The sequence below is a fragment of the Cupressus sempervirens genome, chromosome 11 (assembly GCF_028749045.1).
Source record: "Cupressus sempervirens isolate cs-2001-9-10 chromosome 11, ASM2874904v1, whole genome shotgun sequence".
Taxonomy (NCBI): domain Eukaryota; kingdom Viridiplantae; phylum Streptophyta; class Pinopsida; order Cupressales; family Cupressaceae; genus Cupressus; species Cupressus sempervirens.
Genome location: NC_143128.1, coordinates 569,024,673 through 569,038,517, shown reverse-complemented (window position 1 = coordinate 569,038,517; position 13,845 = coordinate 569,024,673). Strand labels below are relative to the sequence as shown.

Here is a 13,845-nt window from a genome sequence, read left to right as displayed (position 1 = left end):
TGGCATTGCACAGAAAGCATGTTGACATTAATGCAACACTTTGTAGACATCAATGATAATAAAACAACCTACCCATGTCTATCAATTTACACAATGATACATGCTAATGTGTTGATCTCAATTTACTCAGCCAAGACTTGAAAAAAAACTCTCTAAGTTCCATGAGGCTCGCTGCTCTAGAAACTGTACAACATATATGAAAATAGATATTGATTCCAAAAATTACATTAAACATAGGCAATTCTATACTCAATCTCCTCGATACCCATTTGTGATAAAAGAACAACATTTAAGATATAACACAGCAATTTCTATTCCACAAACCACACTTATATGTACTGTCATAATTCGATGCATGAACTTGAATCCACTAGTTTCACACAACCACGACACTTACGGTTTGAATGAGCAACCCAATGCATGAAGAAATATGTCCCAAGTTACTTAAACTCCCTTCACCACAGTAATGTTGCCTTGTATGAGATAACTGCTCTACAGAATCACAATACCCATTCAAGCTCCTATGAATACCTTCCCTTTAGTTTGTTAGCATTTCAATTAACAATTCATCCTTAACGTATTTGTAGCTCTATCTAACCCACAAACTTGCAAACTCTGCCTTTGCCTATGTGGTTAGAGTTGCCAAAGTTTCTAACATTTGCTAGCTAGTTTTGAAACCACCTATCTCCTCTACTCCTTCGACGTTATTGTCTTCGACAACCACTCTCTTGATAAACTTCTAACTATGGACATTTTCTCAACAAGCTCATGAAGCTCTAGCCAAAGGGCTAATGCACGATACACAGTCCCTTCCTAATACCTTCTAATAATCATTATGGAGAGATTTTACTCTCGCTGAAAAAAATGTTTGAAATGCTTATATGTTAGCTCTACCTCAAACATATCCCTGAGATGCCTCCCTCATACCTAATCAGCAATTTTCAGCTTGTTTTGTCTTTCTTTGCAAATGCTTGTTGTACTAGTAATGCAAATGCCTCTAAACACTTGTTATTCTTCCCAACCCCCCCAAGCCTTATGTAATTCTAGGTCGATGATATTCTCTTCTAAACAACCACCTAACTTGCAAATCGTTCCTAATACTAAAGATAGGTATAATTCTGACAAGACTTTGTATTCCACAATAGTCGAGCCAATACAATGGTTTTTTCGAGTCTCTGAAATACTCTGTCAAATTCACCCTTCATTCCAAGCTGACCTCTAGCCTCTTATTCCCTGTAATGGCATAACATATCGCCTCCTTGTCTTCCACCTCTGCCCACGTGGTCGTGTTTGTCTTTATCTCGTTTTTTAATGAAATATATAAAAATATATATACATATATATTGTGTCTGTAAAAATACAATTTTCGTCTATTGTAAATAATATATATCCTTTATAACCTATTTATTAAATGCAAAAAAGGGGGTAAAGCATTTAATAAATAGAATTTTAAATTTTCTAGAGGTTAAGAAGGGACAATACAGTCCTCCCTCCCCAAAATTGCCTTCCCTAGAGCGATTTCAATGTTGGATGTGACCAGATGTTCTCATTCTCCCAAGTTGCGTCCTCAATCGATGGATGTTTCCATTTCATTAAGTATTCCTTGATCACACGCTTTTTGAGAGTCCTCTCTCTTGTCTCAATGACAGCCTCTGGTATTAGAATCAACTTTCCTTCATCATCTAGCGGTAGCAATATTGTTGATGGAATTACATTGTGACCCAATGTTTTCTTGAGTCAAGAAACATGAAAGACATTGTGTATCTTGCTACTCGGAGGTAGCTTTAGGGTCCGTTTGGTTGCTGGAATATGATTTCAAAATTGGCATTCGGAATCCTTGATTTGGGATTCTGGGACTTGAAATCCAAATTACAATATTGAGAATTCGATTTGGGACCGTTTGTTTCACCAAGAATTCATTACAGAATACACAGTTTCTCCGTTTGCAAGCACGTGTTTGGAATTGGAATATGAATGTGAATAAGCATGTTTTCCAGCACATTTTTGCATGTGACAGATCACATCTTGCTTAATCATCATGAGGCCAACTGTATATATATGGAAGAACCGAAACTTCAAGACATTATAAGTTCTGATGAAGACATATCTTCTAGGCCATATCAAAGAAGATCTCACAACTTCAGTTTGAAAGCAGCTGTTATACTGATACACAACAATCAACAAAAGGAGGAAGTCAGTGTCATTTGGATTGAACAATCCATTAATCAGGTCAATCATTTGGAAATCCATCTGTTGTACAGCAACATACTCATGAAAAAGAAATATTTTCCACTCGAAAATGAAGTCCAGTTGAAGAAAAAAATTTGCAAAATTTGTTAATTCCCAAAAGTATTATATTACATGTATATTTGTTACAGAGCCAAAAGTAGAATGAGCTGGGTCTTCCTATTGTCTGGTTGCCTCCAACATGTTTTTACATTTCCAACCTCTCCATAGCGAAGCAACATGGTTGAGATTCATGATGTTCTTCCCAAGAAAATCGCATGCCTTGCTCACTAGCGGCTGTAATTGAACACTGGGCAAGGAAAATCTCGGCATTTGTTGCTCACATGTGTCATCAATTTTGTGCTGGTTAATATGACAGCACTCTAACAACTGCAAGTACCTACATACCTGTACCAAGGCACCAAAAAACCCAAAATGCATACCTGTGTGCAAAGAAACAACTCGAGAGGCAAAAAAAACTGATGAGATCAACATGTGAGCAAGAGCAAGTGAGCGGGAAAAAAATTAGGTCATGCGGACGTCAAAAAAATCATTCATTTTAATTATTGAGTAATCCTCATTTTGGCCAAATTGGAATTAAAACGATCATTACACCAATTCCACCTATTTAGATGGAATACCAAATTCAAGTTTTTGGGGGAAAATGGGCACACCGAATTCTATTTTTTTACAATTCCCATTCCGATTTTACAAACCCAAACAGCGGATTATAATTTTTTTAGAATTCGGTATGCTAATTTCATTTTAATTCCAGCAACCAAACGGGCCCTTAGCTCATAAGCTACTTCCCCAACCCATCTAACAATTCAATAGGGTCCATAATATCTCAATTTAAGCTTTTCTACTCTGCTTATTTTAAGGGTAAATTGCCTATAAGGTTGCAATTTGAAGTATACCAAATCATTAAAATCGAACTGCATTTCCACCCTATGCTGATTTGCATATTGTTTTTGTTGATTCTAAGCTTGTCAAATATGCTCCTTCAGAGAATTCAGTATATCCTAGCTTTGCTAAAATACATTTTTGGCTTTAGGCACTCTACTATCCATCAAAGAAGATCCAAAAAAATTGGCAATTTATAATATAGAGAGCTATGAATTAATAGACATATGAAAAGCTGAATTGTAGCAGTACTCGCTCAAATGGAACCACTTCACCCATGCTTTATGTTGCCCTGAAACATAATTCTTTAAATCGCCTTCCAGCCATTTATTAAGAATTTCAGTTTGGTCACCAATTTGTGGATGATAATTTGCGCTAGGAGTAAGTTCAGTTCCATACAATTTGAAACTTTTTTGCCAAAACAAACTCATTAATTTCCTGTCCCTATCAGTTACAATGTTCCAAGGCAGCCCATGAAGTCTAACATTTTCCTTGGAAAACAAATCTGCAACTTGTCCAGCTGTGTATGTAGCTGAAATGGAAAAACAATGTGCAAATTTAGTCAGCCTATCAACCACAAAATAGATACAATTCCTTCCTTAATAAGCAGGTAGACCAGTTATTAAACCCAAAGAAATACTCGCCAATTTTTTATTGGGTATAGGTGTCATCGGTAGAAACTGTCTAGCCAACAGGTTCATGTCGTCGGTAAAGATTTTGTAGCCGACGGGTAGATTAGTATTGTTATGTAGCCGACAGACCCCTTTGGGAAGGTTTGGCAGGAAATATTTATACCCCATCTGAGATCATTCTAAATCATCATTGAAAGCAGTATGTAATCTCTTGGCATATGCGAATAATAAAAGGAGTACTGCTGTTGCTGTTCTTGTCTATTGTCTGTGTGCGTTAATCTATTTACCCCATGCGGTAAACAATAGGCAAAGGCTTTAAAAAACAAGTAGGGTATGTGTTGTTTTGTTGGAATATAGGAGAATCCTATACAAGCTTCTAAACTTCAAGTTTGAGCTCTTTCCAACCAAACCACTCTCTGGTATCCAAATATGTTTTAAAAAACCAGGGTGACCAGCCATAGGAACATTATGGAAGTTTTTTAGAACCTTTAGCTTGAACTGGGAAATAGGTACTAAGGAAACTCTATCGTTGTAAAGAATAAATTCATTTTGCACCTTGTACCTGTCATTATGTGTAATACCCTCCAAGAGGTTTAAAGTCCAAACATTCTTTGCATATTCAACCATTATATCCTTCTTGCAATCAGCTCTGATCTCCACAATTGAATATAAATGTGGTCTCCTTGATAAAGCATCAGTTACTACGTTTTTTTCCCTTGACATAACCTATATCAAAATCATAGGTTTTCAATTTACTCGCCCACTTTTGTTGTCTCACTTAAACCTTGCTAGTTCAAAAAAATTTGAGGCTATTGTAATCAGTTTGACAGTAAGCTCACTTCCAACAAGATAGTCTCTGAACTTGGCAAGAGCATGCATTATTGCTGGCATTTCCTTGTCATAAATCGAATAGCTCTTTTCAACGCCTCTCAGTTTCCTACTTTCAAAAGCAACAAGATGTGTATTCTGTGTTAGGACAGCACCCATCCCTTCACCTAATGTGTCACATTCCAACTCAAAAGGTTTCATAAAATCAGGTATAACCAACACGGGACATGAATTCACTAAGCCTTTGAACTGATCAAAACATTTTTATGCCTTAACAGACCATCCAAAAGCCCCATTTTTAGTTAAATCAGTTAAAGGGGCAACAACCTATGAGAAACCTTTAACAAATCTTCTATAAAATCCGCATAACCTAAAAAAAACCTTTCAGCTGTGACAAATTTGTTGGAGGAGGCCAATCTATGATTGTCTTAAATCTTTAAGGAACAACACTAACTCCTTTAGAGCTAATAATATAATCAAGGTACGGCAGTTTTGTTAAATCACATTCACATTTAGACTCCTTTGCATATAAAGATTCACTCTCAAGAATGCTAAGCACTTCTTCCGAATGCTCTTCTCAAGTTTTACCATATATCAAAATGTCGCCAAAAAATATTAAAACAAACTTACGGAGCTGCTTGTTGAAAATCTGGTTCATACAAAATTGGAAGGTAGTTGGTGCATTAGTCAACCCAAAAGGCATGACTAGGAAATCATAATACCCAAAATAACATCTAAAGGTCGTCTTCTCCACATCCTTATCTCGAACCTTGATTTGATGATATCCTAATCTCAAGTCCTTCTGCGAAAAGAAGCAAACTCCATGCAATTCATCAAATGTGAGCTATGAGATACCTACTCTTGATTGTTCTTCTATTCAAGGCACTATAATCAATGCACATGCTGATGGTTCTATCTTTTTTCTTCACCAAGACTATTAAAGAGGCAAAAGGACTCTTGATTGGTCTAATGTGTCCCATTTCCAACAACTCTTTGATAGCCCTTTCTATCTCATCTTTATATCTTTTTGAATGCTTGTAAGGACTTAATAACCGGTTTAGCCCTTTCTTCTATTTCTACCATGTGTTCAATACCTCTATCTGGTGGGATACCATGTGGAATGTCACTAAATACCTTGTTGTACTTATCCAACAACACCTTAACACCAAATTCAAAGCTTCTCTTTTGCTGTCCCAAATTAATCGGTACGATAACACACTGCTACACACTTCACTTAATCATGCCTCATCAATCTTTCCATTCTTTTGAAGGACATTATTTGTTATGCTCATGTGAAATGGAAAATGTGGTTAGACAATATGCTATTACAAGATTTGGAAATAGTTAATCAAACTGGTTATTAGCTATGATAACTAGATTTTCTTTGAACGATGCATGCTTTCACCATGTTAATTCTTCTTGCAAGAGCGCAGCAGAGAGGGCAAGCATTACAAGAGAGGGAATAGGGCACCAAGCTACCACTAAGCCAATAGGTATGAGTTCAAACCACCATGGTCATGGGAAAGCAAGCTAGGCAAGCAAGAGTATACCAAGTGTCGACCATGAGCAAACTTGGTCGTCAAGTTCAATAAAATACATAAATATTCACTTGAACATTAAAGCGAAGTAGAAACAATAGTTACCTTGATTGCGAATTGGACAACTCAGCGATTCTTCTTAGTGCATGGACATGATTTACTATAATGATGGTCATAATTATTTAAGCACTTTTGTACTTGTTACATCTATGTATATGTATGTATGTGTATATTTAATTATAACATATGTGCAAAATATGCATATTTCAAATATAATGCATATGTATATATACAATTAACACGTACAAGTATGTATAATAATATAAGCATTACTATAATGAATCATGGGAAGGACTTTATATTCTTTTTCCTTATGTCAAAAATGAATTATTATAGAGTCCATCATCCTCTCGTTTTCGACCCTTGCATTTACAAATCAGGATTGTAACTCATGCCACAACCTTTCAAGTCACCCATGCACATGACTCCTCTTGAATGACATTTTAACTTTAGAACAATCATTCCTCGAAAAAGAAAATAGATACAGCCACTCAAGGATCTACATTTTTTTCCTTCTATGCTCAATGGACATAATCAGCGACAGTAAATATTCTGCAACATACTCTAAGACGTGTCATCCAAGGCCAGTAACCAGCAATTGTAGCCTGCAATTTGGGGATTTCGACGCACCTGCTTACACCAACAGCTTGCTAAGTCGTATTCTACAATGCATTTCCCATTTCAATCTCATGATTATATAGCTCTAAATCAAGCCAATTATGAATCATAATATTTAAATATATTTGAAATCACTGCTAGTCGCAATTAAATCCATGAATGTTTAATTTCCAAATGTTTTCATAAGCATTTCAGCCTAATGGATTTCAAGGCCAAACTTGAATGATTGAGAATCCATGCGATCTGTTTGGTACAGAATTCAAATAGATGTTTTATGTCGATCTAAATAATACAAACATCTCTTTCCATATTTTAAACAATTTGAGAATGGCACAAGTTGTGCGCTCTTGTACATAGGTGTAACATTATATGCCTCTGAGACAAGATGAAGTACAAGTATAATTATGTAATACTTGTAAGCAATGTTATTTCATTAATATCAATGTAAGACCCTGGTTGGGCAGAGAACTTACTACTATGAAGAACTATTCATAAAAAATTGACAGTCGCACCAAGTATCATCAAGGATGACCAAGCAAGGTCAAGATGAAAGGTGTAGGCTAAGAACAATGAAATGTGGAATATCCCTGCAAGTCGAGAAGTGAAATCAGCGACCAATTAAGCATTAAAGAAAACTTAGGAATTAAATTTGTAAACCAAGTCAGATTATGGTGGGTAATAGGGTATGGTCTTGTTATCGAGTCCAGCGGTGGGTGATTTGGCACATAGTGTCCATGTAAATCCCGAGTCAGGGTAGGTTTAGTGGCAAATCTTGTTGTTGTGATCACTAGAGGTCAGGATAGCTTACAAACAAATGGATGGGCTGATGGATGTATTCCATAGTCTAGCCAGTTGTACAATTGACACTAACACCAAGACACTCAGGTGGCAAGAGGAGATGGTGCTCCCGTGCCTTATCTCATGCATGGTAGGGCCATTCTCAGCTGAGAATGAAAGGGGATAAACTAGGTCCGTGGTTGGAAGGATAAGCCTAAACAATGCTTCTCCTCTCCTCCAAAGCCAAGACTTGTACAAGATAGTTCGGGTTGCATTTTCTTATTTTGATATGGTTCAGACTTAGTTGATATTTACTTTTCCTTTATACTTCATTTCAAGATCAGCTAGATAAATGTAAATATAGATATGCAGTCTCATTTACTCCTTTCAGCTATATGTAGTGATAGTTAATGTTTCAATTAGTTAATTATCTCTCTTTTGCACTATATATTTGTATTTGTAATCAAATAAAATAATCTTCATTAGTTAGTTAAGACATTTCATGAGAATCATTTAATCTGTTATAACCGTTAACCCATGCATGTGAACATGACTTATAGCTATTTGATTGTTATAAAATAAGGGAACTTATGGTTAGGGATAAATTGGATGTTACACAAAACTACAAGAATATTATAGTATTTCTTTAATGGTCATCTTAGTCTTTAGTTTATTATGTGGTTTCTATTTTCGTGTTTATAGTTTACGATTATTTCTTTTAGAAACATAGTCTTTGTAAATCTATATAAGGAGCTTTCATCTCCTCAATTTAATAATAACCACATCGATTACCATAACATGTTATTAGATCGAGTCGATGGTATTTCATAAAATTTCGCAAATTTTTTAATAATAAAGCAAGTCTCTTCTGATTTGGAATTTTTTCCTAGAAATTTGTTTTCTGATTTTTTGAATAAAAATCTTTTGAGGTATTTTATGAAATGTGCAGTTTGCCTTTGAAGATTTTTGCAAAAAATCACAAGCCTAGTTGAGAGTTTTGATTGTGGGATTTCCCGGTTTGAGCAAAAGTCTCTGAATTTCGAGGATTGCATGTACATGCATGATTGTTGTATGTTGCCTGCATGTGTTGTTTTACCACACGAAGTCTCGTGTTTTGCCGCATGAAGGGTTCTTTGCTGGGTTTTCATAATTTTTCCCCTTTAAAACTTTTGATAGGTTTTCAGAAGTTTTTCCCATAAAAACATTCTAACAGGTTTTCATAATTTTTTATGCTTAAAAAGTTCTCCTTGCATTTTTTATTTTTCCCTAAAAAAAAAATCTAGTATGTTTATAATTTTTCCCTCAAAAATTATTTGTTGGGTTTTACCATTTTTTCGTCAAAAGCAAAGCTTTGTATTCTCTATTTTGTGTCTCAAAATCTAATGTCTAGTTTTGGTTGATTTTTCACCCCAAAAATCGTGTCTAGTTTTGTCCAATTGTTCTAAAAAATTGTGGCTTTTTGTAGTCAGTTTTGGGGCATCATGCTTATCTGCAAAGTTTGGAGGGTTTGTCAATTTTTCCTCAAAATCATGTTAGTTGATCTTAGTGTCTGTCTCTGTCTCTAGGGAAGAGCAGCTTTCTTATCCAACATCAAGTTGGATGTTGTGTGATGATTTATGGTCAAATGTTTTTTTGATTATAGGAGGGTTAGTGGCAAACTCATCTCAATGGAAAGCTCATGCCTCTTGTTGTAAAACTTTCTGAAGAAGGGGGCACCCTTCTCTTTCTTTTTTGGACATCTTTTGGCTTCATGGTCATTAATATTTTGCGAATCCAAAAATGGTCTCAGCAATAGCAGAATAGTTTGCAGAATTTGCAATGAAAAGACGACAATTAGACAATGACGATTAAGGGAGGGTGTTAGAATATTATAAATGTTTCTTTAATGATCATCTTAGATAGCCTTTAGTTTATCACGTAGTTTCTATTTTTGTCTTTAGTTCATGATGGTTTCTTTTAGAAACATCATCTTTGTAAATCTATATAAGGAGCTTTCATCTCCTTTGTTTAATAATAACAACATCAATTTACCATTAAAAAATGTTATCACAAGTTAAACAAATTAATTATATATATATATCTTATCACAAGTTATATTTATGATTTATTGTCTCTTCATAGGTTGTTAGTAATATTATAGACTTTAATTGTTTACTTTTTCTTGTCTTCATATGATGTTAGTTCATCTGCATGAGAAAGAACCAAAGCACATATTCTTTCATGCACTTTGTAAAGCACAATAAACTGGAATTAAAAGAGTAGAGAACTTAGTATATGTGCACAAGAAATAAAGAATACAAAGAAGGGGAGTCGAAGATATGGGATATAGAGCCAGAGCATACAAACTTAGCCACTTCTCAACTTGCTACATTTGAGGACTTGAATAGCAAGAACACTATTAGTGCATGTGAAACTAGTGTTGTCATTTGCATTTCGAGTAGTTCATCGAATGCCAATGATGATCATCATCATCATCATGTTGATGATTGAGAAAATTCATTTAATAATTAAAACTTAAAACTAAAGTTCCAATTGTTGAAACAGTGATACTCGAACTCAATATTATTATTTCCATATTTTGATATTGAACTCTAAGTATATCATGTTGTGATGGCATAATCGCGATGCTCTAATAAACTAATTACAATTTTATGGTGAATTTGTTGTTCATATGATACCATGTGACAATATAATATCAGTTTATGCTTTTAAGATGCACATGTGTGTGTGTCCCCTTTTTTGTGTAATTTTTACATTGTTTTTGTACTAACAAACCCGTAACCCCATTTTTAAATTTTGTCGTACTGGCAAACTAGGTTCTGGAAACAAAATCAAAACCCAAACCCAAATCAGCAACCTAGAAAGATACTAGTAGCTCTAGAGACTTTAGATATTACATCTAGTACTTCATAGACATTCTAAAGGGAACAAACTTGCTTATAACATCACCTCTATCAGTAATCACATCCCCAAACATGGACTATCTTGTTGGGCTTGTCAACTTTGGTTCTGCAAATTTTGGAACCCTCTATGACCTCGTCCTTAAAATAAAGCTACAGTACCTGGGACAGGGATTAAATACTTGGCTAGCATTCAGCTCAAGCATCTCAAGCACGTCTATAGTAGGCTCTAAAAACATTAAAATTAAGTTTTTGGTGACAATTACTACTCCTAAAGTGATTTTTTTATTTTGAAGATTTCGAGAAAGCCTTAAATAGTTTGAACTTTTTATATTTTTTGGCTAATCTGGCAAAACTTCAGCAATCATTTACAGTTGGTATTATCCTACCTATATTGAAACTTGGTGAAGGACTTAACCATTTTAGCTATGTACAAAAAGAAGGTGATACTTCGCAATAATCTTTCTTTACATTTATATTGTTGCGTATGTAATATAAGACCAATATTCTCTTGGGGTAAAAAACAAAAAACAAAAAATACCCCAGTGTAAAGTCAATTGGTCCTTATAAATATTCCATATAAGGGATAGTTACATGTTTGCCCCTAGTAAGCAGTTTATGGACATTAGACTTGTTATACAATAAATTATCATAACTTTTACATCTAAATGAATTTTATCATCACAAATCCATCTGTCTATATTACCCAATTAAAATCAAACAAAGAAAAATATCTTAGCAAAAATCTATTAGAGTAATACTCACAAGCATTGGAAAGTGCAACACTTTGAATTTCTGCATGATGGGGACAACGACGAACCCCTGATGCTGCCATAACCTACAAAAACTAAATCTTGGTCAAACTTGTATGCCAGCTCAAAGACAAACAAAAATAAAATGTAGAAAGACCTACCCAATTCCCCTGTGTTGATTAACATTGTTCTCTTGTAAATCTTATTTCGTAAGCAATCCATACAATGCTTTTTTTCATGAAACATCAAACCAAAGCAAGTATAGAGAAAAATAAAACCTAAATCTTGGATAACTATATAAATGGAAAATTAATACTATATAAATCTTGCTAGCAATATAGAAAAAAAATGAATACCATGGAATTGATCCATAGCCCTCTAAATTTAATAGAAGATTTGATCAAAAAGTTTACGAATCGTGTCTCAAGAAAACACAATATTTAACCTAAGATTTGTCCAGCATGGATATAGCTCTCATAAATCTGAAAGGATTCTTTAAATACAACTCCAATTACACCAGCAAGGCCATTCTCATGGCCTCTGGTAATGCCAACTTGTGTTTTATAATCTGTAGTAAAGCTCAACCACCTCTAAGATTATATTGTTCCATATTTGCCACATGCTCTCAATGGCAAAAGGAATCAAGGTAGGTTAAATGTGGCACCCTTCAACAGTGTGCTTCAATATAAACAAACTTCATCATCGATTTTGTCAAGGATCCATATACCGAAATTTCAAACCACTAATGCCAACTCACAATGAATGATACTATAGAAGTGTAGCTTACTGATAGTTTCACTATGTCCTTACTAGAGGGCATGACCCCAAATATAGCCATTAGATTTTAGCACAATGCAATCAAACCACCAAAATATAAAGAGACGTAGATGGAAGAGTAACTTTTTTGTCTTTCATAATTATTCTTTAGCCTTCACAGTATGATTATGTATAAATATCAAAATTCATAAGAGCCAAAAATAAGAAGAGAATTGTAGCTAGTGAAAGTCAGACACCCATAAATCTTCCTCAAGAGAATAACACGTAAAATATGTACAAATTAATACAGATTTTACTCCAATTATATTATCTTTGTTGTGCTATTCCAAAGTCATATAACATATTTTATCATTGTCTAACATTGCTTCACCACATAACAAATCTAAATGACGACTCAAACATGCTCAAAATTTTATCAACCAGATGAGAACAAATATCTAAGATTTTAAATTGCAACTGGCATACTTGTTACAAGAATGGCAATATAAGTTAGCAATACATAAAAAAGACTTTGATATTCCTCAAAATAACCTTGAAATCAAATTATATCGGAGATAAATCAACAACTAGACAAATATCGGAGACTAAGAGAAGCAAATAGAGTGGTTGATACCCTTTCCAAACTTGGGCCTAACAATAAAGGGTTGTTCTATCTAGTAGTTGGAAACGGTGATACCAATAAACCAATACCAACTCAATGGCTGATTGAAAGTGTACCGGTTTGGCTCTAAGTCTTGTTTATCTAATTTATAAGAAAAACCACTATTATTGAGGCACAAAGACTTCCAAAAGTAGATGATCTCTATTCTATAACTTATTTTTAGTTTTACTTTTAATCTATTCTATAAGAAAAACCTCTACCATTAGGACGCAAAGACTTCCAAAAGTAGGGAAATTCTAACTATTTTTCATGGATTTGAGAAGGTAACACAAGCTATAGTCAAAGCTTCTAGTCTATGTATTACCACAACTGCTCCCAGTGAAAGTTTAGGCTCCGATTGCTTCTTAATTCACTATACTCTATTATTGAAAACACAATACTAACATGAACTACAGACAATAGGCACAAATTACAGCCAAAGCTTCTAATTTACTCTATCACAATTGCTTCTTGTCAAAGATTTGAATTTGGATTTTGGGAAAAATCTAAGTGTGTGAAAATGAAGGTTTTTATCTTATTTAAAGGAATTTTGCAGGATACACGGCATGTCTTGAACAAGTCTGCAATAACAAGCCATAAAATGCAACAAAATAGCAAGATAAGCATGAATCGACAAGCAAAATTGAAAACATCTACTTGTTATTCAAAGAGCCAAAAGAGGAGGATTGATAGGTTTGAAGAAAAGTCCTCCAAATTCGAATCCACAAACAACTATATAGACTCCTTCAACTTTGCAAGTAATGGATATTGATGAGCATTGAATGGTTGTTTTGGCATGGATATGTCAAAACTGTGGTCTTTAAACTCCAATACACAAGACATTTTTGAAAGAAACCAAGTATTTGGGTCATTTTTCACCAAAAACGTGGTCTCAATCTGCCATTAGATGAATCGGTTTTGGCATTAAGAGGCAAAAACATGATCACCAACAACAATAACAAGGATGAAAACCCCAAAACGACCTCTCCTTGAGGAAAAACATGAGCTTTAACAATCCAAATCTGGGCGTGTTTTGCTAAAACCTGCTCTCAAAACACCATGAAATGGATCGTTTTTTACAAGGAATCAAATGCCTAATGCATGGGAATGCATGAAGATGCAAAAATGACCCTATTCCGAGAGATTTCACACCATGGAAAGGGCAAATCTAGAGTTTTCAAGCAAAAACATGTT

At 34.5% G+C, this 13,845-nt stretch overlaps 1 protein-coding gene across 1 annotated transcript in view; it reads right to left on the bottom strand.

The window, feature by feature from the left end:
• Positions 1 to 13,845, bottom strand: part of LOC149530903 (uncharacterized) — a 266,245-nt gene that overhangs the window by 200,219 nt on the left and 52,181 nt on the right. The window contains exon 4 of the mRNA XM_089810481.1: positions 11,248 to 11,320. Coding sequence (XP_089666607.1) covers positions 11,248 to 11,320 — 73 coding nt within the window. The remainder of the gene's footprint in view (positions 1 to 11,247; positions 11,321 to 13,845) is intronic.